This window comes from Triticum aestivum, chromosome 7D (genome assembly GCF_018294505.1).
Source record: "Triticum aestivum cultivar Chinese Spring chromosome 7D, IWGSC CS RefSeq v2.1, whole genome shotgun sequence".
In the NCBI taxonomy this organism is placed as follows: domain Eukaryota; kingdom Viridiplantae; phylum Streptophyta; class Magnoliopsida; order Poales; family Poaceae; genus Triticum; species Triticum aestivum.
Window position 1 is genome coordinate 469,696,258 of NC_057814.1, and position 22,393 is coordinate 469,718,650.

The window sequence follows — 22,393 nt, forward strand, 5'->3', positions numbered from 1 at the left end:
TATATTTTTTTAAACAAAGGCAAAAGCTTTGCCTCATCTCATTGATAAAGAAGGGGTTTGCCTCACAGAGGGAGCCCCAGGTGTCATCGCCACTAGCATGAGATCACTAGTGTGGGATAACTGGGCACCTCCTAAATGCAAATTTTTCGCTTGACTGGTAATCAAGAACAGAGTGTGGACAGCGGATAGGCTATAGAAGAGAGGGTCGCCAAACTGTAACGTTTGCCAACTTTGTAAGAGAGAGCTTGAGACTGCGGCACACCTGCTATTCATGTGTAGGTTCTCCCTCAGGGTATGGCACCAGATTAAACTTTGGCTGGGTATGCACGAGCTGGAGATCGATGCTTGGCCCGGTTTGCTATCCGTCGACGAGTGGTGGGAGAGGACGGTTCTACGCACGGACCATAGTCGTAAGGCGATGGCCTTACTATTGTTGTTGGTGGTCTGGGAGATTTGGAGAGAAAGGAACAAGAGGGTTTTCCAAGGCAAGTCGGCCATGCCCAATGGGGTGGTCGCCTCGATAAAATGTGAAGCGAGAAATTGGGTTCTTGCGGGGGCAAAAAAATTGAGCACGATCATGCCGTGAGAGTAATCATTTTTGTTTCGACCATTTGTGGAGGAGTAATGGTCCTCATAACTATGTTGCAAAACGATATAGCAACGCTATACTTAGCTCACTATTTTTTTTCTTTCATGATTTGATATGCCACGTGCTTGTGTGACATTGCGCACATTAAAAGCCGCTAATAATTCAACTTCCGCTCACAACTCACAGCTTTTGGCGGTACAGAGTACAACCAGATCGAAAAGGCAAACTCCCGGCATCCTCTCCTCCTACAAGTTGAAGAGCTAGCCGCACTCATCTCCGCTGCCACTCCATTCTTGCCACCACAGAGTCGTCAGGCAAGCGCGCCGCCCATACGTCCATGGAGAGGTCAAGGTCCTACTCAGAGAAGAGCAGCAGCACCACCACCACCCCGGCCGGCGCCGTCACCGAGCTGAGGTGCTACAGTGCCTCCTACGCCACACCCAAGAAGGCAGCGGGCACCACCAGCTGGCCTCCTTGTACTACAGCTTCTTCCTCGACGTCGGCAGCGGCGGCCGGCTCGAAGGCGAGGTCGTGGAGCGGCAGCTTCCGTAGCGCCCCGGCGGAGCTGCGGAGGAAGAGGAGGGTGGCCGGGTACAGGGTGTACGGCGTGGAGGGGAAGATGAAGGTGTCGCTCAAGAACGGCGTGAGGTGGCTCAAGGGCAAGTGCACCCAGGTGGTGGACGGCATTTGGTGAACCCACCGAAGGGCAGATCAGTCGGCTTATTCTCTTTTCTGCCTGGTGATCCTTGCCGTGATCCAAGAGGTGTCAGAACGTGAGTACGGTCGCAATCTTCCTTTTCTGAGCTCTGGCGTGGTGTTTTTCCTCACTTTTTAGTAAGAACACAAGTGGAAGGTTGCAAAAAAGAAGGGTAACTGCAAGACTGTCTTGACCATGCATACACACTTACTAGTATGCAACCAATGGATGCTTGCCTGTTCTTTAAAATGCACTCCCTCTGTCCCATAATGTAAACATTTTTTGATACTATATTAATGTCAAAAAACGTAGACGGAGAGAGTACTATAAACTTGCTCTCGTTTGTCTGGAATGTTCATCTAGCCTGGACAGTTGTAAATAAACCAACCTATTTGATAGACGAGCAGGTTAGTTGCAAGGCACAATATTAAAAAACATGGTAGGCTAAGAGCATCCATGATGCTCTCATGTTCGTCCAGGGTTTCGCCTGAAGCTTACAGCCCAACTGCCGCTCCTTTTTTTCGAATTTTTTAATCTATTTATCTTCAATCATGATAGTACAACGAATATCTATACCTACTAATAAAAAAAATAGATATTCTTAGTCCGTCATGCTATTTTATAGAAAACCCCTTGATATTTTTGACATTAAACCCGCATTACATATCAAATGTTTTTTAAGTTTATGGAATTTGATTAGGAAAATATATATTATGAATATAATGTTATTTTACCTGTTAACCATTTAAAAAAACACTATCTAGGGTGAATCTTAATCAACAGTGTATTATACGTCTTTCTTTCATGTACGTATTAAATCTACATGCAAGCCTTGTTTAAATAGAAGACATGTGGAATCTTGAACTTGCGCTTTTGTAGGTAAAGACAATCTTTATTTGGGCCGTAACTACAAATACTCATATTATAGACCATTTTTTGTAAATTAAAAGAGTGTGGTATTTTTTTCTCCCATTGCAACACACGGGCCCTTTTGCTAGTAAAAAATAATAAAAACTAGATTCATAGATCACCTAGCGACGACTACAAGTACTGAAGCAAGCCGAAGGCGCACCGCCATCATTGCCCCTCCTTCGACGGAGCCAGGCACAACTTGTTGTAGTAGACGGGTCGAGAAGTCGTCGTGTTAAGGTCCCATAGGACCAATGCACCAGAACAGCAACCGCCGCTTCATTTTCAAGTTGGTCATCAAAAATGCTTTTGACTTTGAGAGATAGGACTACATGTTGATTTGCGGGAGAAACTAACCATGGTACGCTTAGGCCACTCCTAATGGTTATATCTTAGCATGATTTTAAGGTGAAAATCTTTTGTGGCATTGTTTTTCTTCGACAAAGCATAAATGTTATTGACTTAAAATGAAGCTGCAAGGATACAAACACAATGAACACATGGCCGGCCTCCACATAGGTAGAATGTACACATATAACACTGAGAACACACACAAATAAATATGTTGGCAAAGAGCAAAGTGCTATAAGACCAAGTCTATGCCTAAGCGAGGAAAAAAAGAAACAAAGGGATCGAAACATCAATTGACAAACTACAGTAATGACCATATCCAAATCAGCCATGTTTTGACTCACCAAGGACACCAAGAAAGGTTCTTCAATGATAACATCTTTAGAAAGGGAATGATGCTCAAGTGTCGTCGTCACCTTATCCAACCAACAAAGGCCAGATTCTAAGTTTTCGCCCTAAAGAATAAGTTCAAGCATATCCAAGCAACGCCTTCAAAAAGGTAACGATGTAAAAACATTGTCATTGCCAGATAAAACCAACTCGAGTCAAGCTTAGGGTTTTCACCCTAGAACTCAAAACCTGGTACTCAAGGAGCACCACCAAATCGAATCCAACCATGTGCTGTCACCACCACTTTTCGCGATCACATCAGCTACATGCACTGGGCTAGAAATCCCTTCGTCGTTGTTGCACAACCATACCCTCTGTGTCAAGCTGTCGTCCATAGATTGCATCTCATTGCCGAATGCAAATTGATCGGAGTGAGAACCACCAAAACCCACAAAGAAGCCGTATGGATGCATCCCGCAACCATGCCAATACGATTCGTTGACAGAAGCCACCGGATTGAAGGAAATATGCCCTAGAGGCAATAATGAAGTTGTTATTTATTTTTCCATATATCATGATAAATGTTTATTATTCATGCTAGAATTGTATTAACCGAAAACTTGATACATGTGTGGATACATAGACAAAAACACAGTGTCCCTAGTAAGCCTCTACTAGACTAGCTCGTTAATCAAAGATGGTTAAGTTTCCTAACCATAGACATGTGTTGTCATTTGATGAACGGGATCACATCATTAGGAGAATGATGTGATGGACAAGACCCATCCGTTAGCTTAGCATGTTGATCGTTAAGTTTTATTGCTATTGCTTTCTTCATGACTTATACATATTCCTTTGAATATGAGATTATGCAACTTCTGGATACCGGAGGAATACCTTGTGTGCTATCAAACATCACAACGTAACTGGATGATTATAAAGATGCTCTACAGGTATCTCCGAAGGTGTTTGTGGGTTGGCATAGATCGAGATTAGGATTTGTCACTCCGAGTATCGGAGAGGTATCTCTGGGCCCTCTCGGTAATGCACATCATGATAAGCCTTGCAAGCAATGTGACAAATGAATTAGTTGCGGGATGATGCATTACGGAACGAGTAAAGAGACTTGCCGGTAATGAGATTGAACTAGGTATGATGATACCGATGATCGAATCTCAGGCAAGTAACATACTGATGACAAAGGGAATATCGTATGTTGTAATTACGGTTTGACCGACAAAGATCTTCGTAGAATATGTACGAACCAATATGAGCATCCAGGTTCCGCTATTGGTTATTGACCAGAGAGGTTTCTCGGTCATGTCTACATAGTTCTCGAACCCGTAGGGTCCGCACGCTTAACGTTTGATGACGATTTTGTATTATACGAGTTATGTGATTTGGTGACCGAATGTTGTTCGGAGTCCCGGATGAGATCACGGACATGATGAGGAGTCTCGAAATGGCTGAGAGCTAAAGATTCATATATAGGACGATAGTATTCGGACACCGGAAGTGTTCTGGGGGTACCGGGTATGTATCGGGTCACCGGAAGGGGTTCCGGGCAACCCCCGGCAAGCTATATGGGCCTAATGGGCCAAGAGGGGAAACACACCAGCCACTAAGGGGCTGGTGCGCCCCCATATGGGCTGGCCAAATTGGAGAAGGAAAAGGAAAGAAGGAAAGGAAAAAGGGAAAAGGATTCCCCCTTCCCCCTCTTCCCTTCCTACTCCGAATAGGAATAGGAAAGGGGGGAGGCCGAATTGGGAGGACCCCAAGTAGGATTCCTCCTACTTGGGACGCCCCCTTGGCTGCCTCTCCTCCCCTCCAACCTATATATATGTAGGGGGGGGCACTGCTATAACACACAACAAACATTGTTAGCCGTGTGCGGCGCCCCCCTCCACAGTTTACGGCTCCGGTCATATTCACGTAGTGCTTAGGCGAAGCCCTGCACGGATCACTTCACCATCACCGTCACCACGCCATCGTGCTAACAGAACTCTCCCTCGACACTTTGCTGGATCAAGAGTTCGAGGGACGTCATCGAGATGAACGTGTGCAGAACTCGGAGGTGCCGTACGTTCGGTACTTGATCGGTCGGAATGAGAAGAAGTTCGACTACATCAACCTATCGATCAGAACAAGAAGAAGTTTGACTACATCAACCGCGTTGTCAAACACTTCCACTTTCGGTCTACGAGAGTACGTGGACACACTCTCCCCCTCTCGTTTATATGCATCTCCTAGATAGATCTTGCGTGAGCGTATGAAAATTTTGAAATTGCATGCTACGTTTCCCAATCGTGGCATCAGAGCCAGGTCTATGCATAGATGATATGCACGAGTATAATACAAAGAGTTGTGGGCGGTGATAGTCATACTGCTTACCACCAACGTCTTATTTTGATTCGGCGGTATTGTTGGATGAAGCGGCCCGGACCAACCTTACATGACCACGTTCATGAGACCGGTTCCACCGATAGACATGCAACTAGTTTTGCATAAAGATGGATAGCGGGTGTCTGTTTCTCCTACTTTAGTTGAATCGAATTTGACTACGGCCGATCCTTGTTGAAGGTTAAAACAGCAAACTTGACGAAACACCGTTGTGGTTTTGATGCGTAGGTAAGAACGGTTCTTAGAAGAAGCCCATAGCAGCCACGTAAAACTTGCAACAACAAAGTAGAGGACGTCTAACTTTTTTTTGCAGGGCATGTTTTGATGTGATATATGTTGTTGTATGAGATGATCATGTTTTGTAAAGTTATCGGCAACTGCCAGGAGCCTTATGGTTGTCGCTTTATTGTATGAAATGCAATCGCCATGTAATTGATTTACTTTATCACTATGTGTTAGGGATAGTTGTAGAAGCAATAGTTGGCAAGACGACAACGACACTACGATGGAGATCAAGGTGTCAAGCTGGTGACGACGGAGATCATGATGGTGCTTTGGAGATGGAGATCGAAGGCACAAGATGATGATGGCCATATCAGGTCACATATTTTGATTGCATGTTATGTTTATCATTTATGCATCTTACTTTGCTTAGTACGGCGGTAGCATTATAAGATGATCCCTTACTAAAATTTCAAGGTATAAGTGTTCTCCCTGGGTATGCACCGTTGCGACAATTCGTCTTGCTGAGACACCACGTGATGATCGGGTGTGATAAGCTCTAGTTCACATACAATGGGTGCAAGACAGTTTTGCACATGCGGAATACTCGGTTTAAACTTGACGAGCCTAGCATGTACATACATGGCCTCGGAACACTAGAGACCGAAAGGCAGAACATGAATCATATAGTGGATATGACCAACATAGAGATGTTCACCATTGAAAACTACTCCATCTCACGTGATGATCGGACATGGTTTAGTTGATATGGATCACGTGATCATTTAGATGACTCGAGGGATGTCTATCTAAGTGGGAGTTCTTAAGTAATATGATTAATTGAACTTAATTTATCATGAACTTAGTCCTGATAGTATTAGCATATCTATGTTGTAGATCAATAGCTCGCGTATAGCTCTCCTGTTTTATTTTTGATATCTTCCTAGAGAAAACTAAGTTGAAAGATAATAGTAGCAATGATGCAGTCTGGGTCCGTGATCTAAGGATTATCCTCATTGCTGCAAAGAAGAATTATGTCCTTGATGCACTGCTAGGTGACAGACCTATTGCAGGAGCAGATGCAGATGTTATGAACGTTTGACAAGCTCGGTATGATGACTACTTGATAGTTTAGTGCACAATTCTTTACGTCTTAGAACCGGGACTTCAAAAATACGCCATGGAGCATATGAGATGTTCCAAGAGCTGAAAATGATTTTTTAGACTCATGCCCGTGTTAAGAGGTATGAGACCTCTGACAAATACTTTGCCTACATGATGGAGGAGAATTGCTCAGCTAGTGAGGATGTGCTCAGAATGTCTGGGTACTACAATCGCTTGAATCAAGTGGGAGTTAATCTTCCAGATAAGATAGTGATTGAAAGAGTTCTCTTGTCACCATCACCAAGTTACTAGAACTTCGCGATGAACTATAGTATGCAAGGGATAACGAAAACGATTCCCAAGCTCTTCGCGATGCTGAAATCGACGAAGGTAGAAATCAAGAAAAAGTATCAAGTGTTGATGGTTAACAAGACCACTAGTTTCAAGAAAAGGTAAAGGGAAAGAAAGGGAACTTCAAGAAGAATGGCAAGCAAGTTGTCGCTCCCGCGAAGAAGCCCAAAGCTAGACCCAAGCCTGAAACTGAGTGCTTCTACTACAAAGGAAATGGTCACTTGAAGTGGAACTGCCCCAGATACTTGGCGGATAAGAAGGATGGCAAAGTGAACAAAGGTATATTTGATATACAGGTTATTGATGTGTACTTTACTAGTGTTCATAGTAGCCCCTGGGTATTTGATGCCGGTTTAGTTGTTAAGATTAGTAACTCGAAACAGGAGTTGCAGAATGAACAAAAATTAGTTAAGAGAGAAGTGCTGATGTGTGTTGGAAGTGATTCCAAGATTGATACGATCACCATCGCACACTCCCTCTACCTTCAGGATTAGTCTTGAACCTAAAATAAATGTTATCTGGTGTTTGCGTTGAGCATGAATACGATGAGATCATGTTTATTGCAATACGATTATTCATTTAAGCCAGGAGTAGGACTCCTCCTGGCGCGCCCCAAGGCTGGCCGCACCTCCCCCCTTTGATCCTTTATATACGGGGGCAGGGGGCACCCCATGGACACACAATTGATCATTGATCTCTTAGCCGTGTGCGGTGCCCCCCTCCACCATAATACACCTCGATAATATCGTAGCGGTGCTTAGGCGAAGCCCTGCGTCGGTAGAACATCATCATCGTCACCACGCCGTCGTGCTGACGAAACTCTCCCTCAACACTCGGCTGGATCGGAGTTCGAGGGACGTCATCGAGCTGAACGTGTGCTGAACTCGGAGGTGCCGTACGTTCGGTACTTGATCGGTCAGATCGTGAAGACGTACGACTACATCAACCGCGTTGTGTTAACGCTTCCGCTTTCGGTCTACGAGGGTACGCGGACAACACTCTCCCCTCTCGTTGCTATGCATCACCATGATCTTGCGTGTGCGTAGGAATGTTTTTGAAATTACTACGTTCCCCAACAGTGGCATCCGAGCCAGGTTTTATGCGTAGATGTCATATGCACGAGTAGAACACAAGTGAGTTGTGGGCGATATAAGTCATACTGCTTACCAGCATGTCATACTTTGGTTCGGCGGTATTGTTGGATGAAGCGGCCCGGACCGACATTACGTGTACGCTTACGCGAGACTGATTCTTCCGACATGCTTTACACAGAGGTGGCTGGCGGGTGTCAGTTTCTCCAACTTTAGTTGAACCGAGTGTGGCTACGCCCGGTCCTTGCGAAGGTTAAAACAGCACCAACTTGACAAACTATCGTTGTGGTTTTGATGCGTAGGTAAGAACGGTTCTTGCTAAGCCCGTAGCAGCCACGTAAAACTTGCAACAACAAAGTAGAGGACGTCTAACTTGTTTTTGCAGGGCATGTTGTGATGTGATATGGTCAAGACATGATGCTAAATTTTATTGTATGAGATGATCATGTTTTGTAACCGAGTTATCGGCAACTGGCAGGAGCCATATGGTTGTCGCTTTATTGTATGCAATGCAATCGTCCTGTATAATGCTTTACTTTATCACTAAGCGGTAGCGATAGTCGTAGAAGCATAAGATTGGTGAGACGACAACGATGCTACGATGGAGATCAAGGTGTCGCTCCGGTGACGATGGTGATCATGACGGTGCTTCGGAGATGGAGATCACAAGCACAAGATGATGATGGCCATATCATATCACTTATATTGATTGCATGTGATGTTTATCTTTTTATGCATCTTATCTTGCTTTGATTGACGGTAGCATTATAAGATGATTCCTCACTAAATTATCAAAGTATAAGTGTTCTCCCTGAGTATGCACCGTTGCGAAAGTTCTTCGTGCTGAGATACCACGTGATGATCAGGTGTGATAGGCTCTACGTTCAAATACAACGGGTGCAAAACAGTTGCACACGCGGAATACTCAGGTTAAACTTGACGAGCCTAGCATATAACAGATATGGCCTCGGAACACGGAGACCGAAAGGTCGAGCGTGAATCATATAGTAGACATGATCAACATAGTGATGTTCACCGTTGAAACTACTCCATCTCACGTGATGATTGGACATGGTTTAGTTGATATGGATCACGTGATCACTTAGAGGATTAGAGGGATGTCTATCTAAGTGGGAGTTCTTAAGTAATATGATTAATTGAACTTGAATTTATCATGAACTTAGTACCGGATAGTATCTTGCTTGTGTATGTTGATTGTAGATAGATGGCCCGTGCTGTTGTTCCGTTGAATTTTAATGTGTTCCTTGAGAAAGCAAAGTTGAAAGATGATGGTAGCAATTACATGGACTGGGTCCGTAACTTGAGGATTATCCTCATTGTTGCACAGAAGAATTACGTCCTGGAAGCACCGTTGGGTGCCAGGCCTGCTGCAGGAGCAACACCAGATGTTATGAACGTCTGGCAGAGCAAAGCCGATGACTACTCGATAGTTCAGTGTGCCATGCTTTACGGCTTAGAACCGGGTCTTCAACGACGTTTTGAACGTCATGGAGCATATGACATGTTCCAGGAGTTGAAGTTAATATTTCAAGCAAATGCCCGGATTGAGAGATATGAAGTCTCCAATAAATTCTACAGCTGTAAGATGGAAGAGAATAGTCCTGTCAGTGAGCATATACTCAAAATGTCTGGGGTATAACAATCACTTGATTCAACTGGGAGTTAATCTTCCGGATGATAGCGTCATTGACAGAATTCTTCAATCACTGCCACCAAGCTACAAGAGCTTCGTGATGAACTATAACATGCAAGGGATGGATAAGACGATTCCCGAGCTCTTCGCAATGCTAAAGGCTGCGGAGGTAGAAATCAAAAAGGAGCATCAAGTGTTGATGGTCAATAAGACCACTAGTTTCAAGAAAAAGGGCAAAGGGAAGAAGAAGGGGAACTTCAAGAAGAACAGCAAGCAAGTTGCTGTTCAGGAGAAGAAACCCAAGTCTGGACCTAAGCCTGAGACTGAGTGCTTCTACTGCAAGCAGACTGGTCACTGGAAGCGGAACTGCCCCAACTATTTGGCGGATAAGAAGGATGGCAAGGTGAACAAATGTATATGTGATATACATGTTATTGATGTGTACCTTAGTAATGCTTGCAGTAGCACCTGGATATTTGATACTGGTTCTGTTGCTAATATTTGGAACTCGAAACAGGGGCTACAGATTAAGCGAAGATTGGCTAAGGACGAGGTGATGGTGCGCGTGGGAAATGGTTCCAAAGTCGATGTGATCGCGGTCGGCACGCTACCTCTACATCTACCTTCGGGATTAGTTTTAGACCTAAATACTTGTTATTTGGTGCCAGCGTTAAGCATGAACATTATATCTGGATCTTGTTTGATGCGAGACGGTTATTCATTTAAATCAGAGAATAATGGTTGTTCTATTTATATGAGTAATATCTTTTATGGTCATCACCCTTGAAGAGTGGTCTATTTTTGTTGAATCTCAATAGTAGTGATACACATATTCATAATATTGAAGCCAAAAGATGCAGAGTTGATAATGATAGTGCAACTTATTTGTGGCACTGCCGTTTAGGTCATATCGGTGTAAAACGCATGAAGAAACTCCATACTGATGGACTTTTGGAACCACTTGATTATGAATCACTTGGTACTTGCGAACCGTGCCTCATGGGCAAGATGACTAAAACACCGTTCTCCGGAACTATGGAGAGAGCAACAGATTTGTTGGAAATCATACATACAGATGTATGTGGTCCGATGAATATTGAGGCTCGTGGCGGATATCGTTATTTTCTCACCTTCACAGATGATTTGAGCAGAAATGGGTATATCTACTTAATGGAACATAAGTCTGAAACATTTGAAAAGTTCAAAGAATTTCAGAGTGAAGTTGAAAATCATCGTAACAAGAAAATAAAATTTCTACGATCTGATCGTGGAGGAGAATATTTGAGTTATGAGTTTGGTCTTCATTTGAAACAATGCGGAATAGTTTCGCAACTCACGCCACCCAGAACACCACAGCGTAATGGTGTGTCCGAACGTCGTAATCGTACTCTACTAGATATGGTGCGATCTATGATGTCTCTTACCGATTTACCGCTATCATTTTGGGGTTATGCTTTAGAGACGACCGCATTCACGTTAAATAGGGCACCATCAAAATCCGTTGAGACGACGCCTTATGAACTGTGGTTTGGCAAGAAACCAAAGTTGTCGTTTCTTAAAGTTTGGGGCCGTGATGCTTATGTGAAAAAACTCCAACCCGATAAGCTCGAACTCAAATCGAAGAAATGTGTCTTCATAGGATACCCAAAGGAGGCTGTTGGGTACACCTTCTATCACAGATCCGAAGGCATAACTTTTGTTGCTAAATTCGGAATTTTTCTGGAGAAGGAGTTTCTCTCGAAAGAAGTGAGTGGGAGCAAAGTAGAACTTGATGAGGTAACTGTACCTGCTCCCTTATTGGAAAGTAGTTCATCACAGAAACCGGTTTCTGCGACACCTACAACAATTAGTGAGGAAGTTAATGATGATGATCATGAAACTTCAGATCAAGTTATTACTGAACCTCGTAGGTCAACCAGAGTAAGATCCGTACCAGAGTGGTACGGTGATCCTGTTCTGGAGGTTATGTTACTAGACCATGACGAACCTACGAACTATGAAGAAGAGATGGTGAGCCCAGATTCCGCAAAATGGCTTGAGGCCATGAAATCCGAGATGGGATCCATGTATGAGAACAAAGTATGGACTTTGGTTGACTTGCCCGATGATCGGCAAGCCATTGAAAATAAATGGATCTTCAAGAAGAAGACTGACGCTGACGGTAATGTTACTGTCTATAAAGCTCGACTTGTTGCGAAAGGTTTTCGACAAGTTCAAGGGATTGACTACGATGGGACCTTCTCACCCGTAGCGATGCTTAAGTCTGTCCGAATCATGTTAGCAATTGCCGCATTTTATGATTATGAAATTTGGCAAATGGATGTCAAAACTGCATTCCTGAATGGATTTATGGAAGAAGAATTGTATATGATGCAACCGAAAGGTTTTGTCGATCCAAAGGGAGCTAACAAAGTGTGCAAGCTCCAGCAATCCATTTATGGACTGGTGCAAGCCTCTCGGAGTTGGAATAAACGCTTTGATAGTGTGATCAAAGCATTTGGTTTTATACAGACTTTTGGAGAAGCCTGTATTTACAAGAAAGTGAGTGGGAGCTCTGTAGCATTTCTGATATTATATGTGGATGACATATTGCTGATTGGAAATGATATAGAATTTCTGGATAGCATAAAGGGATACTTGAATAAGAGTTTTTCAATGAAAGACCTCGGTGAAGCTGCGTATATATTGGGCATCAAGATCTATAGAGATAGATCAAGACGCTTAATTGGACTTTCACAAAGCACATACCTTGACTAAGTTTTGAAGAAGTTCAAAATGGATCAAGCAAAGAAAGGGTTCTTGCCTGTGTTACAAGGTGTGAAGTTGAGTAAGACTCAATGCCCGACCACTGCAGAAGATAGAGAGAAGATGAAAGATGTTCCCTATGCTTCAGCCATAGGCTCTATCATGTATGCAATGCTGTGTACCAGACCTAATGTGTGCCTTGCTATAAGTCTAGCAGGAAGGTACCAAAGTAATCCAGGAGTGGATCACTGGACAGCGGTCAAGAACATCCTAAAATACCTGAAAGGACTAAGGATATGTTTCTCGTTTATGGAGGTGACAAAGAGCTCATCGTAAATGGTTATGTCGATGCAAGCTTTGACACTGATCCGGACGATTCTAAATCGCAAACCGGATACGTGTTTACATTGAACGGTGGAGCTGTCAGTTGGTGCAGTTCCAAACAAAGCGTCGTGGCGGGATCTACGTGTGAAGCGGAGTACATAGCTGCTTCGGAAGCAGCAAATGAAGGAGTCTGGATGAAGGAGTTCATATCCGATCTAGGTGTCATACCTAGTGCATCGGGTCCAATGAAAATCTTTTGTGACAATACTGGTGCAATTGCCTTAGTAAAGGAACCCAGATTTCACAAGAGAACCAAGCACATCAAAAGACGCTTCAATTCCATCCGGGATTTAGTCCAGGTGGGAGACATAGAAATTTGCAAGATACATACGGATCTGAATGTTGCAGACCCGTTGACTAAGCCTCTTCCACGAGCAAAACATGATCAGCACCAAGGCTCCATGGGTGTAAGAATCATTATTTTGTAATCTAGATTATTGACTCTAGTGCAAGTGGGAGACTGAAGGAAATATGCCCTAGAGGCAATAATAAAGTTATTATTTATTTCCTTATATCATGATAAATGTTTATTATTCATGCTAGATTTGTATTAACCGGAAACATAATACTTGTGTGAATACATAGACAAACAGAGTGTCACTAGTATGCCTCTACTTGACTAGCTCGTTGATTAAAGATGGTTATGTTTCCTAGCCATTGACATGAGTTGTCATTTGATTAACGGGATCACATCATTAGGAGAATGATATGATTGACTTGACCCATTTCGTTAGCCTAGCACTCGATCGTTTAGTATGTTGCTATTGCTTTCTTCATGACTTATACATGTTCCTATGACTATGAGATTATGCAACTCCCGAATACCGGAGGAACACTTTGTGTGCTACCAAACGTCACAACGTAACTGGGTGACTATAAAGGTGCTCTACAGGTGTCTCCGAAGGTACTTGTTGGGTTGGCGTATTTCGCGATTAGGATTTGTCACTCCGATTGTCGGAGAGGTATCTCTGGGCCCTCTCGGTAATGCACATCACTTAAGCCTTGCAAGCATTGCAACTAATGAGTTTGTTGCGAGATGATGTATTACAGAACGAGTAAAGAGACTTGCCGGTAACGAGATTGAACTAGGTATTGAGATACAGACGATCGAATCTCGGGCAAGTAACATACCGATGACAAAGGGAACAACGTATGTTGTTATGTGGTCTGACCGATAAAGATCTTCGTCGAATATGTGGGAGCCAATATGAGCATCCAGGTTCCGCTATTGGTTATTGACCGGAGACATGTCTCGGTCATGTCTACATAGTTCTCGAACCCGTAGGGTCCGCACGCTTAACATTTCGATGACAGTTATATTATGAGTTTATATGTTTTGATGTACCGAAGGTTGTTCGGAGTCCCGGATGTGATCACGGACATGACGAGGAGTCTCGAAATGGTCGAGACATAAAGATTGATATATTGGAAGCCTATGTTTGGATATCGGAAGTGTTCCGGGTGAAATCGGGATTTTACCGGAGTACCGGGAGGTTACCAGAACCCCCCGGCAACATAACGGGCCTTAGTGGGCCTAGGTGGAAGAGAGGAGAGTCGGCTAGGGCTGGGCCGCGCGCCCCTCCCCCTAGTCCGAATAGGACAAGGAGAAGGGGGTGGCGCCCCCTTCCTTCTTCTCCCTCTCCTCTTCCCCCCTCCCAAGTCCTAATCCAACTAGGAAAAAGGGGGGGAGTCCTACTCCCGATGGGAGTAGGACTCCTCCTGGCGCGCCCCAAGGCTGGACGCACCTCCCCCCTTTCATCCTTTATATACGGGGGCAGGGGGCACCCCATGGACACACAATTGATCATTGATCTCTTAGCCGTGTGCGGTGCCCCCCTCCACCATATTACACCTCGATAATATCGTAGCGGTGCTTAGGCGAAGCCCTGCATCGGTAGAACATCATCATCGTCACCATGCCGTCGTGCTGACAAAACTCTCCCTCAACACTCGGCTGGATCGGAGTTCGAGGGACGTCATCGAGCTGAACGTGTGCTGAACTCGGAGGTGCCGTACGTTCGGTACTTGATCGGTCGGATCGTGAAGACGTATGACTACATCAACCGCGTTGTGTTAACGCTTCTGCTTTCGGTCTACGAGGGTACGTGGACAACACTCTCCCCTCTCATTGCTATGCATCACCATGATCTTGCGTGTGCGTAGGAATTTTTTTAAAATTACTACGTTCCCCAACAATAGTGTTCCCCAAGAAAGGGAACTTCAAGAAGAATGGCAAGCAAGTTGTCGCTCCCGCGAAGAAGCCCAATGCTAGACCCAAGCCTGAAACTGAGTGCTTCTACTACAAAGGAAATGGTCACTTGAAGTGGAACTGCCCCAGATACTTGGCGGATAAGAAGGATGGCAAAGTGAACAAAGGTATATTTGATATACAGGTTATTGATGTGTACTTTACTAGTGTTCATAGTAGCCACCGGGTATTTGATGCCGGTTTAGTTGCTAAGATTAGTAACTCGAAACAGGAGTTGCAGAATGAACAGAAATTAGTTAAGAGAGAAGTGCTGATGTGTGTTGGAAGTGATTCCAAGATTGATACGATCACCATCGCACACTCCCTCTACCTTCAGGATTAGTGTTGAACCTAAAATAAATGTTATCTGGTGTTTGCGTTGAGCATGAATACGATGAGATCATGTTTATTGCAATATGATCATTCATTTAAGTCAGAGAATAATTGTTGTTCTGTTTACATGAATAAAACCTTCCGTGGTCATACACCCAAGATGAATGGTTTATTGAATCTCGATCATGGTGATACACATATTCATAATATTGATGCCAAAAGATGGAAAGTTGATAATGATAGTGCAACATATTTATGGCACTGCCGTTTAGGTCATATTGGTGTAAAGCACATGAAGAAACTCCATGCGGATGGACTTTTGGAATCACTTGATTATGAATCATTTGATGCTTGTGAACCATGACTCATGGGCAAGATGACTAAGACTCCATTCTCGAGAACAATGGAGCGAGCCACCAACTTATTGGAAATAATACATACCGATGTATGCGGTCCGATGAGTGTTGAGGCTCGCGGCGGGTATCGTTATTTTCTGACCTTCACACATGATTTGAGCAGATATGGGTATATCTAGTTAATGAAATAGAAGTCTGAAACATTTGAAAAGTTCAAAGAATTTCAGAGTGAAGTGGAGAATCATCGTAACAAGAAAATAAAGTTTCTACGATCTGATCGCGGAGGCGAATATTTGAGTTACGAGTTTGGCCTTCATTTAAAACAATGTGGAATAGTTTCACAACTCACGCCACCTGGAACACCACCGCGTAATGGTGTGTCCGAAGGTCGTAACCGTACTTTATTAGATATAGTTCGATCTATGATGTCTCTTACCAATTTACCACTATCATTTTGGAGTTATGCATTAGAGGCAGCTACATTCATGTTAAATAGGGCACCATCTAAATCCATTGAGATGACACCGTATGAACTGTGGTTTGGCAAGAAACCTAAGCTGTCGTTTCTTAAAGTTTGGGGTTGCGATGCTTATGTGAAAAAGCTTTAGCCTGATAAGCTCGAACCCAAATCGGAGAAGTGCGTCTTCATAGGATACCCAAAAGAAACTGTTGGGTACACCTTCTATCACAGATCTGAAGGCAAGATCTTTGTTGCTAAGAATGGATCCTTTCTAGAGAAGGAGTTTCTCTTGAAAGAAGTGAGTGGGAGGAATGTAGAACTTGATGAGGTACTGTACCTTCTCTCGAATTGGAAAGTAGCTCTTCACAGAAAACCGTTCCCATGATGCCTACACCAACTAGAGAGGAAGCTAATGATAATGATCATAAAACTTTGGATCAAGTTACTACCGAACCTCGTAGGTCAACCAGAGCACATTCCGCACCAGAGTGGTACGGTAATCCTGTTCTGGAAGTCATGTTACTAGACCATGATGAACCTACGAACTATGAGGAAGCAATGATGAGCCCAGATTCCGCAAAATGGCTTGATGCCATGAAATCTGAGATAGGATCCATGTATGAGAACAAAGTATGGACTTCGGTTGACTTGCCCGATGATCGGCAAGCCATAGAGAATAAGTGGATCTTTAAGAGGAAGACGGACACTGATGGTAGTGTTACTATCTACAAAGCTCGACTTGTCGCAAAAAGGTTTTCGACAAGTTCAAGGTGTTGACTACGATGAGCTTTTCTCACTCGTAGCGATGCTTAAGTCTGTCCGAATCATGTTAGCAATTGCCGCATTTTATGAAATCTGGCAAATGGATGTCAAAACCGCATTCCTTAATGGATTTCTTAAAGAAGAGTTGTATATGATGCAACCAGAAGGTTTTGTCGATCCTAAAGGTGCTAACAAAGTGTGCAAACTCCAGCGATCCATCTATGGACTGGTGCAAGCATCTCGGAGTTGGAATATACACTTTGATAAGGTGATAAAAGCATATGGTTTTATACAGACTTATGGTGAAGCCTGTATTTACAAGAAAGTGAGTGGGAGTTATGTACCATTTCTGATATTATATGTGGATGACATATTGTTGATTGGAAATGATGTAGAATTTCTGGATAGCATAAAAGGATATTTTAATAAGAATTTTTCGATGAAAGACCTCAGTGAAGCTGCTTACATATTGGGCATCAAGATCTATAGAGATAGATCAAGGCGCTTGATAAGACTTTCGATGAGTACATACCTTGATAAGATTTTGAAGGAGTTCAAAATGGATCAGTCAAAGAAGGAGTTCTTGCGTGAGTTTTAAGGTATGAAGTTGAGTAAGACTCAAAAAACGACCACGACAGAAGATAGAGAGAAAATGAAAGTCATTCCTATGCCTCAGCCATAGGTTCTATAAAGTATGCCATGTTGTGTACCAGACCTATTGTGTACTTTGCCATGAGTTTGGCCAGGGGGTACAATAGTGATCCAGGAGTATATCACTGGAAAGCCTTTGGGTGTTGGTCACATGGCGAGTGAACTATGGGTGTTAATCACATAAGGATGTGAACTATTGGTGTTAAATCACATGGCGACATGAACTAGATTATTGACTCTAGTGCAAGTGGGAGGTAGAAGGAAATATGCCATAGAGGCAATACTAAAGTTGTTATTTATATTTCCTTATATAATGTTAAATGTTTATTATTCATGCTAGAATTGTATTAACCGGAAACTTGATACATGTGTGGATACATAGACAAAAACACAGTGTCCCTAGTAAGCCTCTACTAGACTAGCTTGTTAATCAAAGATGGTTAAGTTTCCTAACCATAGACATCTGTTGTTATTTGATGAACGAGATCACGTCATTAGGAGAATGATGTGATGGACAAGACCCATCCGTTAGCTTAGCATGTTGATCGTTAAGTTTTATTGCTATTGCTTTCTTCATGACTTATACATATTCCTTTGACTATGAGATTATGCAACTCCCGGATACCAGAGGAATACCTTGTGTGCTATCAAACATCACAACATAACTGGGTGACTATAAAGATGCTCTACAGGTATCTCCGAAGGTGTTTGTTGGGTTGGCATAGATCGAGATTAGGATTTGTCACTCCGAGTATCAAAGAGGTATCTCTGGGCCCTCTCGGTAATGCACATCATGATAAGCCTTGCAAGCAATGTGACTAATGATTTAGTTGCGGGATGATGCATTACGGAATAAGTAAAGAGACTTCCCGGTAACGAGATTGAACTAGGTATGAAGATACCGACGATCGAATCTCGGGCAAGTAACATACCGCTGACAAAGGGAATAACGTATGTTGTCATTACGTTTTGACCGATAAAGATCTTTGTAGAATATGTAGGAACCAATATGAGCATCCAGGTTCCGCTATTGGTTATTGACCGGAGAGGTATCTCGGTCATGTCTACATAGTTCTCGAACCCGTAGGGTCTGCACGCTTAACGTTCGATGAAGATTTTGTATTATATGAGTTATGTGATTTGGTGACCGAATGTTGTTCAGAGTCCCGAATGTGGTCACGAACATGACGAGGAGTCTCAAAATGGTCGAGAGGTAAATATTCATATATCGGACGATAGTATTCGGACACCGGAAGTGTTCTGGGGCAACGGGCACATATCGGGTCAACGGAAGGGGTTCCGGGCAACCCCCGGCAAGCTATATGGGCCTAATGGGGCAAGAGGGGAAACAAGCCACTAAGGGGCTGGTGCGCCCCCCATATGGGCTGGCCAAATTGGAGAAGGAAAAGGGAAGAAGGAAAGGAAAAAGGGAATAGGATTCCCCCTCCCCCCTCTTCCCTTCCTACTCTGAATAGCAATAGGAAAGGGGGAGGCCGAATTGGGAGGACCCCAAGTAGGATTCCTCCTACTTGGGATGCCCCCTTGGCTACCTCTCCTCCCCTCCTACCTATATATATGTGGGGGGCACCGCTAGAACACACAACAAACATTGTTAGCCGTGTGTGGCGCCCCCCTCCACAGTTTACACGTCCGGTCATATTCACGTAGTGCTTAGGCGAAGCCCTGCACGGATCACTTCACCATCTCTGTCACCACGCCGTCATGCTGACGGAACTCTTCCTCAACACTTTGCTAGATCAAGAGTTCGAGGGACGTCATCGAGCTGAACGTGTGCAGAAATCGGAGGTGCCGTACGTTCTGTACTTGATCGGTCGGAACGAGAAGAAGTTCGATTACATCAAACTATCGGTCGTAACGAGAAGAAGTTCGACCACATCAACCGTGTTGTCAAACGCTTTCGCTTTCGGTCTACGAGGGTACGTGGACACACTCTCCCCCTCTCATTGCTATGCATCTCCTAGATAGATCTTGCGTGAGCGTAGGAAATTTTGAAATTGCATGCTACGTTTCCCAACAGTGGCATCAAAGCCAGGTCTATGCGTAGATGATATGCACGAGTAGAACATAAAGAGTTGTGGGTGGTGATAGTCATACTGCTTACCACCAACGTCTTATTTTGATTCGGCGGTATTGTTGGATGAAGCGGCCCGAACCAACCTTACATGACCACGTTCATGAGATTGGTTCCACCGATAGACATGCAACTAGCTTTGCATAAAGGTGGCTGGCGGGTGTCTGTTTCTCCAACTTTAGTTGAATCGAATTTGACTATGGCCGGTCCTTGTTGAAGGTTAAAACAACAAACTTGACAAAACACCGTTGTGGTTTTGATGCGTAGGTAATAACGGTTCTTACTAGAAGCCCATAGCAGCCACGTAAAACTTGCAACAACAAAGTAGAGGATGTCTAACTTTTTTTTGCAGGGCATGTTGTGATGTGATATGGTCAAGACATGATGTGATATACGTTATTGTATGAGATGATCATGTTTTGTAAAAGTTATCAGCAACTGGCAGGAGCCTTATGGTTGTCGCTGTATTGTATGAAATGCAATCGCCATGTAATTGCTTACTTTATCACTATGCGTTAGCGATAGTTGTAGAAGCAATAGTTGGCGAGACGACAACGATGCTACGATGGAGATCAAGGTGCCAAGCCGGTGACGATGGAGATCATGACGGTGCTTTGGATATGGAGATCAAAGGCACAAGATGATGATGGCCATATCATGTCACATATATTGATTGCATGTGATGTTTATCATTTATGCATCTTATTTTGCTCAGTATGGCGGTAGCATTATAAGATGATCCCTTACTAAAATTTCAAGGTATAAGTGTTCTCCCTGAGTATGCACCGTTGGAACGGTTCGTCTTGCTGAGACACCACGTGATGATCGGGTGTGATAAGCTCTACGTTCACATACAACGGGTGCAAGATAGTTTTGCACATGCGGAATACTTGGGTTAAACTTGATGAGCCTAGCATGTATAGACATGGCCTCGGAACACTGGAGACCGAAAGGTCGAACGTGAATCATATAGTAGATATGATCAACATAGAGATGTTCACCATTGAAAACTACTCCATCTCACGTGATGATCGGACATGGTTTAGTTGATATGGATCACGTTATCATTTAGATGACTTGAGGGATGTCTATCTAAGTGGGAGTTCTTAAGTAATATGGTTAATTGAACTTAATTTATCATGAACTTAGTCCTGATAGTATTAGCATATCTCTGTTGTAGATCAATAGCTCGCGTATAGCTCTCCTGTTTTATTTTTGATATGTTCCTAGAGAAAACTAAGTTGAAAGATAATGGTAGCAATGATGCAGACTGGGTCTGTGATATGAGGATTATCCTCATTGCTGCACAGAAGAATTATGTCCTTGATGCACCGCTAGGTGACAGACCTATTGCAGGAGCAGTTGCAAACATTATGAACGTTTGACTAGCTCGGTATGATGGCTACTTGATAGTTGCACCATGCTTTACGGCTTAGAACCGGGACAAAAAAATTTGAACGCCATGGAGCATATGAGTTGTTCCAAGAGCTGAAAATGAATTTTCAGACTCATGTCGTGTTAAGAGGTATGAGACCTTTGATGAGTACTTTGCCTACAAGATGGAGGAGAATAGCTTAGCTAGTGAGCATGTGCTCAGAATGTCTGGGTACTACAATCGATTGAATCAAGTGGGAGTTAATCTTCCAGATAAGATAGTGATTGACAGAGTTCTCTAATCACTATCACGAAGTTACTAGAACTTGGTCATGACCTAGAATATGCAAGGGATAACGAAAATGATTCCCAAGCTCTTCGCGATGCTGAAATCCGCGATGGTAGAAATCAAGAAATTGTTGGTTAACGTAGTATTTCAATTTTTTTGCCTGAGATCACGCAAGATCTATCTAGGAAAGTATAGCAACAAGCGGGGAGAGTGTGTCCACATACCCTCGTAGACCGAAAGCGGAAGCATTTATTAACCCGGTTGATGTAGTCGAACGTCTTCGCGATCCAACCGATCCAAGTACCGAACGCACGGCACCTCCGCGATCTGCACACGTTCAACTCGGTGACGTCCCTCGAACTCTTGATCCAGATGAGGCCGAGGGAGAGTTTCATCAGCACGACGACGTGGTGATGGTGATGATGCAGTTACCAACGCAGGGCTTCTCCTAAGCACTACGACAATATGACTGAGGTGGAAAACTATGGAGGGGGGCACCGCACACGGCTAAAGATCAACTTGTGTGTCTATGGGGTGGCCCCTGCCCCATATATAAAGGAGGGAGGGAGGAGGCCGGACGGCCCCTAGAGGCGCGCCCAAGGGGGGAATCCTACTCCAAGTAGGAATCGCCCCCCTTTCCTAGTCCAAGTAGGAGAAGAAGGAAGGAGAGGGAGAGGGAGAGTGAAAGAGGGGCCCCGCCTCCCTCCCCTAGTCCTATTCGGACTCCCCTTGGGGGCACCTCCTGGCTGCTGCCCTCTCTCTCTCTCTCCCCTAAGGCCCACTAAGGCCCATTACTTCCCCGGGGGGTTCCAGTAACCCCTCTGGCACTCCGGTTTTATCCGAAACTATCCGGAACACTTCCGGTGTCCGAATAACATGGTCCAATATATCAATCTTTATGTCTTGACCATTTAGAGACTCCTCATCATGTCCGTGATCGCATCCGGGACTCCAAACAACATTTGGTCATCAAATCACATAAAATCATAATATAAATCGCC

General features: G+C 43.8%; 1 protein-coding gene across 1 annotated transcript; it reads left to right on the forward strand.

Moving 5' to 3' along the window:
* The first annotated feature begins 818 nt into the window (after positions 1 to 818).
* On the forward strand, positions 819 to 1,462 carry LOC123163740 (uncharacterized). Its single transcript, XM_044581097.1, has one exon. The coding sequence runs from the start codon at positions 927 to 929 to the stop codon at positions 1,281 to 1,283; it is 357 nt and encodes a 118-aa protein (XP_044437032.1). The 5' UTR covers positions 819 to 926; the 3' UTR covers positions 1,284 to 1,462.
* The last annotated feature ends 20,931 nt before the right edge of the window (positions 1,463 to 22,393 follow it).